We start from the raw sequence: 12,743 nt of genomic DNA on the forward strand, positions 1-12,743 counted from the left end.
AAAGAGATTCATCTCCAGACCAAACATCTTCATGTGATCTAAACCCAGGACTCCCAGGCGAAGCAGAGCTCCGGTTACAGCCTCCATCAGCTGCAGGGGAACAAAGCTCACGGCACCGAGCGCTCCGGAGTCCTCTACAAGAGAAGCGAGGGGTGAGTGAACTCCATGTCCCAGAATCCCACAGGAGAGCTGATGCAAACACCTGTTTTTATTAGATTCCACCTTTTTATTTCTGGTGAAGGCTTTGAATAATCTGGAGCTGAGCTCTTTCAGGACAAACTAAGCTTTAGTTTCACTCTAAAGTGTAAAAAGCTTCGATACTCAGAGACATTTTGGTCCAGTTTCTGTGGTTTTTCATCCTTAAAGCTGTAGATGTTTATCTCCCTGACGACAGCATCCTCAGACACGTTTTACCTTTGAACACCAGGCTGTAGCTAAACATGTCCTCCGCAGGCTGAGGAAGGTGTGGCAGAAGAGGAAGTGCTCCGTGAGAAACGGCTTCCTGACCATCTGTCACGGCACGGTAAGACTCTCATTGGTCGCCCTGCATGACAAGCTCCGCCCTCCTGCCTGCATGTCCAACCAGAAGTCTCCTTATGGGTTTATCGTCTGCATCAGCTGGGGAATAGGCAGAGCATTTTGACTTAGTTTCGTATTTATTATTCCTTTTTCTTCTTCCTTCTTTTATTTTGAAGTTTTTACACGAAGAGTCAAACGGCCGATCAGGACAGAGCAAGCGGAAAAGGAGAAAAACGAGGAGAAGGAAGAGCATAAGGAAAAGGATAAAAGAAAGAAGGGTGGGAAAAGGACGAGTTAAATCTGACACCGATTAGGAGTCAAGTGTTGGGGGGGAACTTTCTGCTTCAACTCAAAAACTAAGTGAACCCCTGATCCAGCAGCTTCAGCAGCAGTGAGTGTAAAACTAAGTGAACCCCTGATCCAGCAGCTTCAGCAGCAGTGAGTGTAAAACTAAGTGAACCCCTGATCCAGCAGCAGTGAGTGTAAAACTAAGTGAACCCCTGATCCAGCAGCTTGTAGCTGCAGCTTCAGCAGCAGTGAGGGGGAAACTAAGTGAACCCCTGATCCAGCAGCTTCAGCAGCAGTGAGCTGCAGTGTGTAAAACTAAGTGAACCCCTGATCCAGCAGCTTGTAGCAGCAGTGAGTGTAAAACTAAGTGAACCCTGCAGCTTCAGCAGCAGTGAGTGTAAAACTAAGTGAACCCCTGATCCAGCAGCTTCAGCAGCAGTGAGGGGGAAACTAAGTGAACCCCTGATCCAGCAGCTTCAGCAGCAGTGAGCTGCAGTGTGTAAAACTAAGTGAACCCTGCAGCTTCAGCAGCAGTGAGTGTAAAACTAAGTGAACCCCTGATCCAGCAGCTTCAGCAGCAGTGAGTGTAAAACTAAGTGAACCCCTGATCCAGCAGCTTCAGCAGCAGTGAGCTGCAGTGTGTAAAACTAAGTGAACCCCTGATCCAGCAGCTTCAGCAGCAGTGAGGGGGAAACTAAGTGAACCCCTGATCCAGCAGCTTCAGCAGCAGTGAGCTGCAGTGTGTAAAACTAAGTGAACCCTGCAGCTTCAGCAGCAGTGAGTGTAAAACTAAGTGAACCCCTGATCCAGCAGCTTCAGCAGCAGTGAGTTGCAGTGTGTAAAACTAAGTGAACCCCTGATCCAGCTGAAGCTCTTATAATAGCTGGAAACACTTAATTAAAGCCTGAGTTCATCCTCTGAGGATCACAAACTTAACTGGTCTGTCCGATTGAAACTGGTCAGACATGCAGATAAACTGGTTCATGATGTAAACTGGCCCAGGTTGTCCGTGCACGTGCCACAGCTCCTGTAGAAAATAAGTCGTGCACAGATGGTCCAAACTGTCAGAACCTCCTGCAGATGAGTAGTTGTTGTGGATGGAACAGGCCACAGGTCATCAGGTATGAAAGGTGTTCGAGCTGCAGCTCGACCTGACTGCTCTGGATTATTCCCAGTTCTGAGCCTGTCAGGTTCTGTTTGTCCCTCCATGCTGTGGTTTTACTGTCCGCCCTGCTCGTTGTCTCGCAGGCTAACAGACCTCCAGCCAAACTCAACCTGCTCACCTGCCAGGTGAAGAGGAGTCCTGACGAGAAGAAGAGCTTCGACCTGTTCTCCCGTAGGTTGCAGACACATCTCAGAGACTCCTCCACGCTTTTACGTTTTCACCTGACTTTCTTCGTTTTTGCCCTCCAGATGACAGAACGTACCACTTCCAGGCTGAGGACGAGGCCGAGTGTCAGATGTGAGTATGGGCTGACGTGGCCTCGCTGCTGGCTGCAGGGCTGAGGTGTTCTGACTGCTGTGGGTGTGTTTCAGCTGGGTGTCGGTGCTGCAGAACAGCAAGGAGGAGGCTCTGAACATGGCCTTCAAAGGCGACCAGGACGAAGGGGAGAACAACATCGTGCAGGAGCTGACCAAAGCCATCGTAGTGGAGGTGAAGAGGATGAGCGGGAACGACAGCTGCTGCGACTGTGGAGCTGCAGGTCAGTTTTAAAGCTGAGGAGGGAGGTGGTACTGGTTGGCTGAACATTATGTTCCTGGTCAAAAGGAAACCAAAGTCAGAGCCGGGTGTTGGACTCCATTAGGGCTGCCCCTCCTCTCCGATCCTCATGGACAGGATCTGGAGGAGGGCGTCTGGTTCTGGAACCTCAGGGTTCAGCTCTGCTTTCTGCAGATGATGCGGTTCTGTTGGCCTTCAGTTCACAGTGAAGCAGCTCCTCCAGATCTGAGGCCCTGGTTCTGAACCTCCGGGTCGGGATGAGTCTCTGCCTCAGCTGGAGCAGTTTCAGCATCTCTGGACCTGGTTCTGAACCTCCGGGTCGGGATGAGTCTCTGCCTCAGCTGGAGCAGTTTCAGCATCTCTGGTTCTGGTTCTGACCCTCCGGGTCGGGATGAGTCTCTGCCTCAGCTGGAGCAGTTTCAGCATCTCTGGTTCTGGTTCTGAGTGATGGTGAGTTGGATCAGAGATGGACAGACGGATCGGGGCTTCGTCAGCAGTAATGAGGGCGCTGCTCCGGTCCGTTTGGTGAAGCTGAGCCGGAAGGAGAAGCTTTCAGGTTCCTGCTCCACCTTTGTTCCAACCCTCACCTGAGCTCACAGATCTGGGTTCTGACCCAAAGAAGGAGGTCGAGGATACAAGCGGCTGAAATGAGTTTCCTTCAGAGGGGGGCTGGGCTCAGCCTTAGAGATAGGGGGAGGAGCTCCAGTATCCAGGGGGAGGAGCTCCAGTATCCAGGGGGAGGAGCTCCAGTATCCAGGGGGAGGAGCTCCACCATTTGGGGGGATTGAAAAGTGACGGGAGGCCTCAGGTCTGATGTGAACTCTGTGTGACGTCATCATTCTTCACTTCACAGATTAACTCCCCCTTCCTCCTCCCCCCTCAGGTCCCACCTGGCTGTCCACCAACCTCGGGGTGCTGATCTGTATCGAGTGTTCGGGGATCCACAGGGAGATGGGGGTCCACTACTCCAGGATCCAGAGTCTGGACCTGGACGTCCTGGGAACCTCTGAGCTGCTGGTGAGTCCACTTCACTGACCCCAGAGAAGAGACGGAAAGCAGAGCGCTGAGCCGGACCAGAAGTTGAAAAGTTTAGCTTCGAACAATCCAAGTCAATGAATGTCTTTCTGTTGCAGTTTAAAGATGTTTTAAAAAGCAAAGCAGCCACAGCTGATGGTGTGTTTTTGCTGTTTCAGTTGGCGAAGAACGTGGGAAATGCCAGCTTCAACGAGATCATGGAGGCGGATCTGTCGGCACAAGGAGTAACCAAACCAGAACCCACCAGTGACATGTAGGGCACAGTCTGAAACATTCAGAAGGACAGGGAAGATGTTTCAGGCTCACCTGAGCCATCCCTAACTATAAGCTTTATCAGAAAGGAAAGTTTCAGCCTGATCTTAAAGGTAGAGAGGGTGTCTGCTTCCTGAAGCCAAACTGGCAGCTGGTTCCACAGAGAGGGGCCTGATAACTGAAGGCTCTGCCTCCCATTCTGCTTTTAGGGGCCTGATAACTGAAGGCTCTGCCTCCCATTCTGCTTTTAGGGGCCTGATAACTGAAGGCTCTGCCTCCCATTCTGCTTTTAGGGGCCTGATAACTGAAGGCTCTGCCTCCCATTCTGCTTTTAGGGCCCTGATAACTGAAGGCTCTGCCTCCCATTCTGCTTTTAGGGGCCTGATAACTGAAGGCTCTGCCTCCCATTCTGCTTTTAGGGGCCTGATAACTGAAGGCTCTGCCTCCCATTCTGCTTTTAGGGGCCTGATAACTGAAGGCTCTGCCTCCCATTCTGCTTTTAGGGGCCTGATAACTGAAGGCTCTGCCTCCCATTCTGCTTTTAGGGGCCTGATAACTGAAGGCTCTGCCTCCCATTCTGCTTTTAGGGGCCTGATAACTGAAGGCTCTGCCTCCCATTCTGCTTTTAGGGGCCTGATAACTGAAGGCTCTGCCTCCCATTCTGCTTTTAGGGGCCTGATAACTGAAGGCTCTGCCTCCCAGTCTGCTTTTAGGGGCCTGATAACTGAAGGCTCTGCCTCCCATTCTGCTTTTAGGGGCCTGATAACTGAAGGCTCTGCCTCCCATTCTGCTTTTAGGGGCCTGATAACTGAAGGCTCTGCCTCCCATTCTGCTTTTAGGGGCCTGATAACTGAAGGCTCTGCCTCCCATTCTGCTTTTAGGGGCCTGATAACTGAAGGCTCTGCCTCCCATTCTGCTTTTAGAAACTCTGGGAACCACAAGGAAACCTGCAGCCTGAGAGCAAAGTGCTCTGTTGGGGAAATATCCAACTGTGAGATCTTTAAGATGTGATGGAGCTCGGTCATTAAGAGCTTTATATGTGAGGAGAAGAATCTTAAATTCTATTCTGAATCTAACAGGGAGCCAATGAAGAGAAGCTAAAACTGGAGAAACATGATCTCTGCTGTTAGATCTCAGCAGAACTCTGGCTGCAGGGTTTTGGATCAGCTGGAGGCTTTTCAGAGAATCTGTGGGACAGCCCAATAATAAGGAATTACAGTAGTTCAGTCCTGAAGGAACAGATGCATGGAGCAGTTTCTCTGCATCACCCTGAGACAGGATGTTCCTGATTTTAATGATATTACGAAGGTGAAAGAAGGCAGAAACCTGTTTTATATGTGGGTCAGAGGACAGATCCTGGTCAGAAATAACTCCAAGGTTCCTCCCTGTAGGAGCCAAATAAAACCCTTCCAGAGTAACTATGTCCCGGTCCAAAGAGAACGACTTCAGTTCCAGTTTTTCCAGCAGCTCTGAGCTGTAACTCCTCCTCTGTTCTCCAGGCAGATGAGGAAGGATTACATCACGGCGAAGTACACCGAGAAGCGTTTCGCTCGCCAGCTGTGCGCCGACGCCGAGTCCAGGCTGCAGGTTCTGTACGAGGCCGTCAGAAACCGGGACATCCTGTCGCTGATCCAGGTCTACGCTGAGGGGGTGGATCTGATGGAGGCCGTCCCACAGCCCAACGAGCACGTACGTGCACACGCACGGTCCCTTGGACCTTTGTTTCAGGCTCGTTTTATTCCCCCAAACCTCCACAAACGGGACGTTTTCACCTTGAATTGTCACAGTTTTCCCTGTCACAGTTTTCCCTGTCACAGTTTTCCCTGTCACAGTTTTCACTGTCACAGTTTTCCCTGTCACAGTTTTTACAGTCAGTTTTCCCTGTCACAGTTTTCCCTGTCACAGTTTTCCCTGTCACAGTTTTCCCTGTCACAGTTTTCCCTGTCACAGTTTTCCCTGTCACAGTTTTCGCAGTCACAGTTTTCGCAGTCACAGTTTTCCCTGTCAGTTTTTACAGTCAGTTTTCCCTGTCACAGTTTTCCCTGTCACAGTTTTCCCTGTCACAGTTTTCCCTGTCACAGTTTTCGCAGTCACAGTTTTCCCTGTCACAGTTTTCGCAGTCACAGTTTTCCCTGTCACAGTTTTTACAGTCAGTTTTCCCTGTCACAGTTTTCCCTGTCACAGTTTTCGCAGTCACAGTTTTCCCTGTCAGTTTTCCCAGTCACAGTTTTCCCTGTCACAGTTTTCCCTGTCACAGTTTTCCCTGTCACAGTTTTCCCTGTCACAGTTTTCGCAGTCACAGTTTTTACAGTCAGTTTTTACAGTCTCAGTTTTCCCTGTCACAGTTTTCCCTGTCACAGTTTTTACAGTCACAGTTTTTACAGTCACAGTTTTTACAGTCACAGTTTTCCCTGTCACAGTTTTCCCTGTCACAGTTTTCCCTGTCACAGTTTTCCCTGTCACAGTTTTCGCAGTCAGTTTTTACAGTCTCAGTTTTCCCTGTCACAGTTTTCCCTGTCACAGTTTTCCCTGTCACAGTTTTCCCTGTCACAGTTTTTACAGTCACTGTTTTCCCTGTCACAGTTTTCCCTGTCACAGTTTTCCCTGTCACAGTTTTTACAGTCACTGTTTTCCCTGTCACAGTTTTCGCAGTCACAGTTTTTACAGTCAGTTTTCCCTGTCTCAGTTTTCCCTGTCACAGTTTTCCCAGTCTCAGTTTCTACAGTCACAGTAAATCTGTTAAATGGGTTAAATGTGCAGAGCCTGAAGGAGTTGCTCTGTAGACTGAAGCTGTTTGTTCCTCTCAGGAACCCGGGGAGACGGTGCTGCACCTGGCGGTCCGAATGGTCGACAGAAACTCGCTCCACATCGTGGACTTCCTGGCTCAGAACAGGTAACGGCTGCTCGTCGGCGCCTGCCCAGGCGGAGGTCGGCGTGAGGACTGTGTGGTCACGACTGTGTGTGTGTTTCAGCGCCAACTTGGACAAGCAGACGGCCGGAGGAAGCACGGCGCTGCATTACTGCTGCCTGACGGACAACAGCGAGTGTCTCAAACTGCTGCTGAGAGGAAAGGCTACGGTGTCCATCAGTAAGAGCAGCAGCTGAGCGCAGCTCCAACCAAACTCCATTCAAATATCTGCTCATTTAACAGCAGGCTGTTTGCTGATCACTTTCAAGTCGTTTCACTGTCCAGCGTCAGATTTCTGGTGGAAATCAGTGGAAACTGCAGCTGAACCATCAGGATAAAACTCTTCAACTGACAGAAATACAATATTCAGAAGCAGGGGAACAGATCAGAGTTCTGCTGCGTTCTGTCTGGTTGTTTTACTCAAAGAAAGAAAAAGAAAGAAAGAAAGAAAAAGAAAGGACACAAAAACTCAGAGATGAGAGGATCTTGTTTTGATGAAGCTGCAACATTCGAGGTCAGATTTCCCAGAAATATTTCTGATAATAATGAGCGCTCGGTGCTCACAGTGCCACCTGGTGGCCACGGAGGAAACTGTAGTTTTTAAGATGAGGCCACATTTAACTCGTTTTAATTATTTAGAGAATCAGAAAACATGATTAATGGATTTATTTAGATCTTTAAAACATTAAAGAACATCATCAACAAACCTGAAACCTGTTTTCAGTGATTCTGCAGAATCAGTTAAAGTTCTGAGGGCTTTATTTTATACCTTTTACATGCACCTTTTCCATGATTTCTGTTCTTTTTTGGGTTTTGGCTCCAGGAAATGCATTTTAGTTCTGTTGCATCCTGCTTAGAGTGTTTATATAATGACTTAAAACCTTAATTTAACCAGGAATAAAGATCTCTTTTCTACATTCTGCAGCTAAAGAAGCAGAGAACGACACCTCGGAGTATTTATCTGTCGGACATTTCTGCCTCCGGCCGGTTTAAGTTATTCATGATGATAAATAAAGATCCATCCGTGTGTCTCTGAAGTGTTGAAGAGTTCTGTTCTGGTGGCTCAGAGCAAAGAGGCTGAACCGGCCTGCTCCTGAGTAAGCGGCTGCTTTTGTTTCCTCAGCGAACGAAGCGGGAGAAACGCCGCTGGACATCGCCAAACGCCTGGGACACCGTCAGTGCGAGGAGCTGGTGAGGTTCAGGCGTCCATCAGGCACCGAGCAGAATGTTTTAACTCTTCTTTAACTCTTCTTTAACTCTTCTTTAACTCTGTTTTAACTCTGTTTTAACTCTGTTTTAACTCTGTTTTAACTCTTCTTTAACTCTTCTTTAACTCTGTTTTAACTTTGTTTTGACTCTTCTTTGACTCTGCTTTAACTCTGCTTTAACTCTTCTTTAACTCTTCTTTAACTCTTCTTTAACTCTGTTTTAACTCTGCTTTAACTCTGCTTTAACTCTGTTTTAACTCTGTTTTAACTCTGTTTTAACTCTGTTTTAACTCTTCTTTAGCTCTTCTTTTACTCTGTTTTAACTCTGTTTTAACTCTTGTTTTAACTCTTGTTTTAACTCTTGTTTTAACTCTTGCTTTAACTCTTGCTTTAACTCTTGCTTTAACTCTTGCTTTAACTCTTGCTTTAACTCTTGCTTTAACTCTTGTTTTAACTCTTGTTTTAACTCTGCTTTAACTCTGCTTTAACTCTGCTTTAACTCTGCTTTAACTCTGCTTTTACTCTGTTTTAACTCTGTTTTAACTCTGTTTTAACTCTTCTTTAACTCTTGCTTTAACTCTTGCTTTAACTCTTGCTTTAACTCTTGCTTTAACTCTTGCTTTAACTCTTGCTTTAACTCTTGCTTTAACTCTTGCTTTAACTCTTCTTTAACTCTGTTTTAACTCTTCTTTAACTCTGTTGCACCGTCGCGTTGCAGCTGACGCAGGCTCAGACGGGGAAGTTCAACGTCCACGTTCACGTCGAGTATGAGTGGCGTCTCCAGAACGAGGACCTGGACGAGAGCGAGGACGAGATGGAGGACAAGGTGCGTCTGCTTCAGGCGATGAAGGCGTTTTGTGCTGAACGTTCAGGGCGTGACCGTGTGTTTTCCTGCAGCCCATCCCCAACCGCCGCGAGGAGCGTCCCGTCAGCTGCTTCGTGCCCGGCAGCGGCGCCATGCAGCCCAACCTGGCGGCCCTCGCCCGGAACGCCGCCTTCATGGCGCGGGACAAGCAGAGGCCTCCGATCCCGAGTTCCATCATCAGCAACGAGACGTACGGCACCATGATGGACCTGAACCTTCCGCCGCCAGGGCCGACCCCGCCGCTGCCCCCCAGAGCCCCAAACCGAGGTCAGACCGCGTCCGGGAGCAGCGCCGCTGCTGTTCGCCTGTTTCTGTTTACTCACGTGTGCTTTGGTGTCGCAGGAGCCGGCGTCAGCAAGCCTGCTGCCATAGAATCAGTCGGGAGGCAGCGGTCATCCTCCGACCCCCCCATCCCTCAGACGCCTGAGAGGAACACCTCCATGTACGGTGAGCAGTCGACGCTTTGCTCTGAATCTTTCTGTTCTGGGCTTTGAGCCCCGAAACATCTGTGCTCCTGACAGACGACGCTCAGGGCTTAGTGCAAACCTGACTCCGGGTTCTGGTTCTGCTCTTCTGCCAGTGCTCCCAGTAGCTCCGCCTCCTGCTTCAGTCGGAAAAAGGTCGGCCAAGAACAGCCCCCTCCCTCCTCTGCCGCCCCTCCCACCTGGGCCTCCAGTCCCCCCGCCACCCCAGTTCAAGGCTCCGCCCATTCCGCCATCTGCCACCAGCAGACCGCCAGGACCGCCAGGACCGCCAGGACCGCCAGGACCACCAGGACCGCCAGGACCACCTGGACCCAAGTCCCCCAAATCTCCCACTGGGTACGTACTGAGCCGAGTCGTTTTGTAATTCTCTGCGCTGGCCATCCCAGCCAGTACAGGTCAGAACCGGCCATCCAAGCCAGTACAGGTCAGAACTGGGCCATCCCAGCCAGTACAGGTCAGAACCGGCCATCCCGGCCATTATAGGTCAGAACCGGCCATCCCAGCCAGTACAGGTCAGAACCGGGCATTCCGGCCAGTACAGGTCAGAACCGGGCATTCCGGCCAGTACAGGTCAGAACCGGGCCATCCCCGCCAGTACAGGTCAGAACCGGTCCATCCCCGTCAGTACAGGTCAGAACCGGGCATTCCGGCCAGTACAGGTCAGAACCGGGCATTCCGGCCAGTACAGGTCAGAACCGGGCATTCCGGCCAGTACAGGTCAGAACCGGGTCATCCCAGCCAGTACAGGTCAGAACCGGGCTCGACTGGTTTCAACTGGTCAGATTATATTTGTATTTAAAAACAGTTTAAATCTATTTTTTTCTGTTTTCAGATCAGTGAAACATCCTCCTCAAAGACCTCCGGTCCGGACCGCATCTGTGGACAAACGAGGTAAAAATGATTTTAATTTGCATTCATTTAAAGTTCTGGTCTGCTGTGATTGGTCAGCTTCAGGGGTCTGATCAGAAACCACCAACCATCCTATGATTGGTTATAAAAATCTTTAAAAAGCGCTTCAGGCCGTAGGCGACGTTAACGAATGCATCGGAGTGTTCGTGCTGAGATCCAGCAGAGGGCGCTCTGAGCTGCTGTTAGCGCTCTGAGCTGCTGTTAGCGCTCTGAGCTGCTGTTAGCGCTCTGAGCTGCTGTTGGCGCTGTTAGCGCTGTTAGCGCTCTGAGCTGCTGTTAGCGCTGTTAGCGCTCTGAGCTGCTGTTAGCGCTGTTAGCGCCTCAGTAAAATAAGCTCATGTTAAGTTGGATGCTTTGCAATAAAAAGGCAGGAACCGGGCAACATGTCGCCCTAACAGCACCAAATAATGAGTAAATATGGGGTCATGAGTTCAAAGCACTCAACATGTTGGACGTTTCAGACTCAAAGACCTGAAGTCCTGATCCGATCAAAGCTGCGGCTCAGCTGGTGGCGAAGTCCAACTTTTGTGGTTCGGACTGCAGAGTTGAAGCTTTAAGAGACTTCCTTTGGTCCCACGGGACCGACCCGCCCCGAGCGTTTCGGTCCAGTTTCCGGTCATAAAGTTCATGGAGGCTTCTGTTGAAAGCTGCTGTTGGTGTTTCCACATCTGAAAACATTTCTTTCTTTGTTTTTCTTTCTTTTGCAGGTCTTCAGTCCAAATCGGCCCAAAGTCCTCCGACACCCAAACCCAGAACCACCTTCTCTGTGAGTCTCGGTTCTTCCTGGGCTGGTTCTGATCCAGCTGAGCGGTTCCTCACGCCTCTCCTTCCTGTGTTTGTGTGCAGAAGCAGAAGCCCCAGAGGGTGAAGGCCATCTACAACTGCGTTGCTGATAATCCAGACGAGCTGACGTTCAGCGAGGGCGAAGTCATCGTGGTGGAGATGGAGGAGGACAGCGAGTGGTGGGTGAGTGTCCGGCGCCGCCGGCGCCGTGAAGCCTGCAGCCGACACGCTTAAAGAGCCCTCTGACCCGCTAAAGGTCGGGAAATGTTTAGTGAAAACTCACCTGATCGACTGATAAACCAACGGAGCTGATTGGTGCTTTTTTAAGGTGGAATTCCACCTCCAAACAGCCGTTTGCTCAGCGGTTCTTCCGGGTCGCCCTGTGTTTCAGATCGGTCACATCGAGGCGGAGCCCAGCAGACGAGGAGTGTTTCCCGTCACCTTCGTGCACTTCATCACAGAGTGATCGTCTTCATCGTGGAAAAGACTCCCAGCTGGTCCTGAGCGGCCGGGCTGAGACCCGACAGCGACCCGAACGCTGCCTTCAAACCCGGAGAACTTTATCTGAAGTCAGCCTGAACGTTGGAAACACTTTTAAAAAGGTGCGCTGTACTGACCTCTACAGGCACAGAGAGGAACTACAGGGGCTCATGTTCAGGTTCATTGTTTTAGCCCAAAGTGATCATAAAGTATAATCAGTTTACTGTAAACATGTTGATTTAAAGGATTTACAGGAAGCTCCAAACAACAATAAATTGACTTGATGAAAGAAAATGAGTCAGCAGTTTGTGTGTTAAAGCGGTGACAGAACTTCACCTGAGCCCGGTCCAGACCTCTGAGGTGAGCCAAAGAGCCGCGGCGCTGGTGGATCGGAGCCGTTTCTGTTTCAGGACAAACTCTGGAAGTAGCTTTAAAGGCTTCAGCCGGTTCGTCTTTATGAATAAATGACTCTGTTCTGTCCATTAAAACACTTCAAACCGAGCTGCTTTTCCTCTGGTGTTTCTCATAAAACACTTCCTTCTCATTTAACCCCCCCCCCCAACTTCCCTTTTTAACTATGGGGTAACTATGGAGCTATAGAGCTGTGGCCCTCAGCTCTGAGGCCCTCAGCTCTGAGGTCCTCAGCTCTGAGGTCCTCAGCTCTGTGGCCCTCAGCTCTGAGGCCTTCAGCTCTGTGGCCTTCAGCTCTGTGGCCCTCAGCTCTGTGGCCCTCAGCTCTGAGGCCTTCAGCTCTGAGGCCCTCAGCTCTGAGGCCTTCAGCTCTGTGGCCCTCAGCTCTGTGGCCCTCAGCTCTGAGGCCCTCAGCTCTGTGGCCCTCAGCTCTGAGGCCCTCAGCTCTGTGGCCTTCAGCTCTGTGGCCCTCAGCTCTAATAAGGAAATAACGTTACAACCAACCTCAGAAGTTGGCTGAGAGCATAACTTCACTTTTAAAGTGGCGTTAGGAGACAGCTGGGAGCCATTTTGCTGACAATAGTACATAGAAATGATCTATAATTTACACTTCCTGTGTTTTTATTAAGAATAAAACGCTTGTGAAAGTAATTTAATAACGTTTTGCTATTTAATCACTGTAGGCTGGTGAAGGACAAGTTTATGTGACATTTAGTAAATGTGAAAAAGGAAAATAATCAGGAAATAATAATAAAAGGAAATAATCAGGTAAAATAAAGGGTTTGGCTGATATTTAAAAAATCTAAAAAAGTATTTTCGAATATGAAAAAATTCCGGATTAATTGTCAACGGCAACGTGAATGAAACAAAAATCTTTATT

General features: G+C 49.5%; 1 protein-coding gene across 1 annotated transcript in view; it reads left to right on the forward strand.

The window, feature by feature from the left end:
* The window catches only part of asap2b (ArfGAP with SH3 domain, ankyrin repeat and PH domain 2b), a 50,598-nt gene that overhangs the window by 14,523 nt on the left and 23,332 nt on the right, over positions 1-12,743 (forward strand). The window contains exons 10-28 of the mRNA XM_072362062.1: positions 49-152; positions 454-523; positions 2,056-2,143; positions 2,221-2,269; positions 2,344-2,510; positions 3,411-3,544; positions 3,721-3,815; positions 5,314-5,503; positions 6,622-6,707; positions 6,787-6,902; positions 7,846-7,913; positions 8,649-8,756; positions 8,828-9,062; positions 9,138-9,242; positions 9,376-9,616; positions 10,113-10,171; positions 10,897-10,955; positions 11,036-11,155; positions 11,364-11,454. Of these exons, the coding sequence (XP_072218163.1) occupies positions 49-152; positions 454-523; positions 2,056-2,143; positions 2,221-2,269; positions 2,344-2,510; positions 3,411-3,544; positions 3,721-3,815; positions 5,314-5,503; positions 6,622-6,707; positions 6,787-6,902; positions 7,846-7,913; positions 8,649-8,756; positions 8,828-9,062; positions 9,138-9,242; positions 9,376-9,616; positions 10,113-10,171; positions 10,897-10,955; positions 11,036-11,155; positions 11,364-11,438 (2,169 nt within the window). The 3' untranslated portion in view covers positions 11,439-11,454. The remainder of the gene's footprint in view (positions 1-48; positions 153-453; positions 524-2,055; positions 2,144-2,220; positions 2,270-2,343; positions 2,511-3,410; positions 3,545-3,720; positions 3,816-5,313; positions 5,504-6,621; positions 6,708-6,786; positions 6,903-7,845; positions 7,914-8,648; positions 8,757-8,827; positions 9,063-9,137; positions 9,243-9,375; positions 9,617-10,112; positions 10,172-10,896; positions 10,956-11,035; positions 11,156-11,363; positions 11,455-12,743) is intronic.

Source organism: Leuresthes tenuis, unplaced genomic scaffold (assembly GCF_036924035.1).
Source record: "Leuresthes tenuis unplaced genomic scaffold, fLeuTen1.0.hap1 SCAF_13, whole genome shotgun sequence".
In the NCBI taxonomy this organism is placed as follows: domain Eukaryota; kingdom Metazoa; phylum Chordata; class Actinopteri; order Atheriniformes; family Atherinopsidae; genus Leuresthes; species Leuresthes tenuis.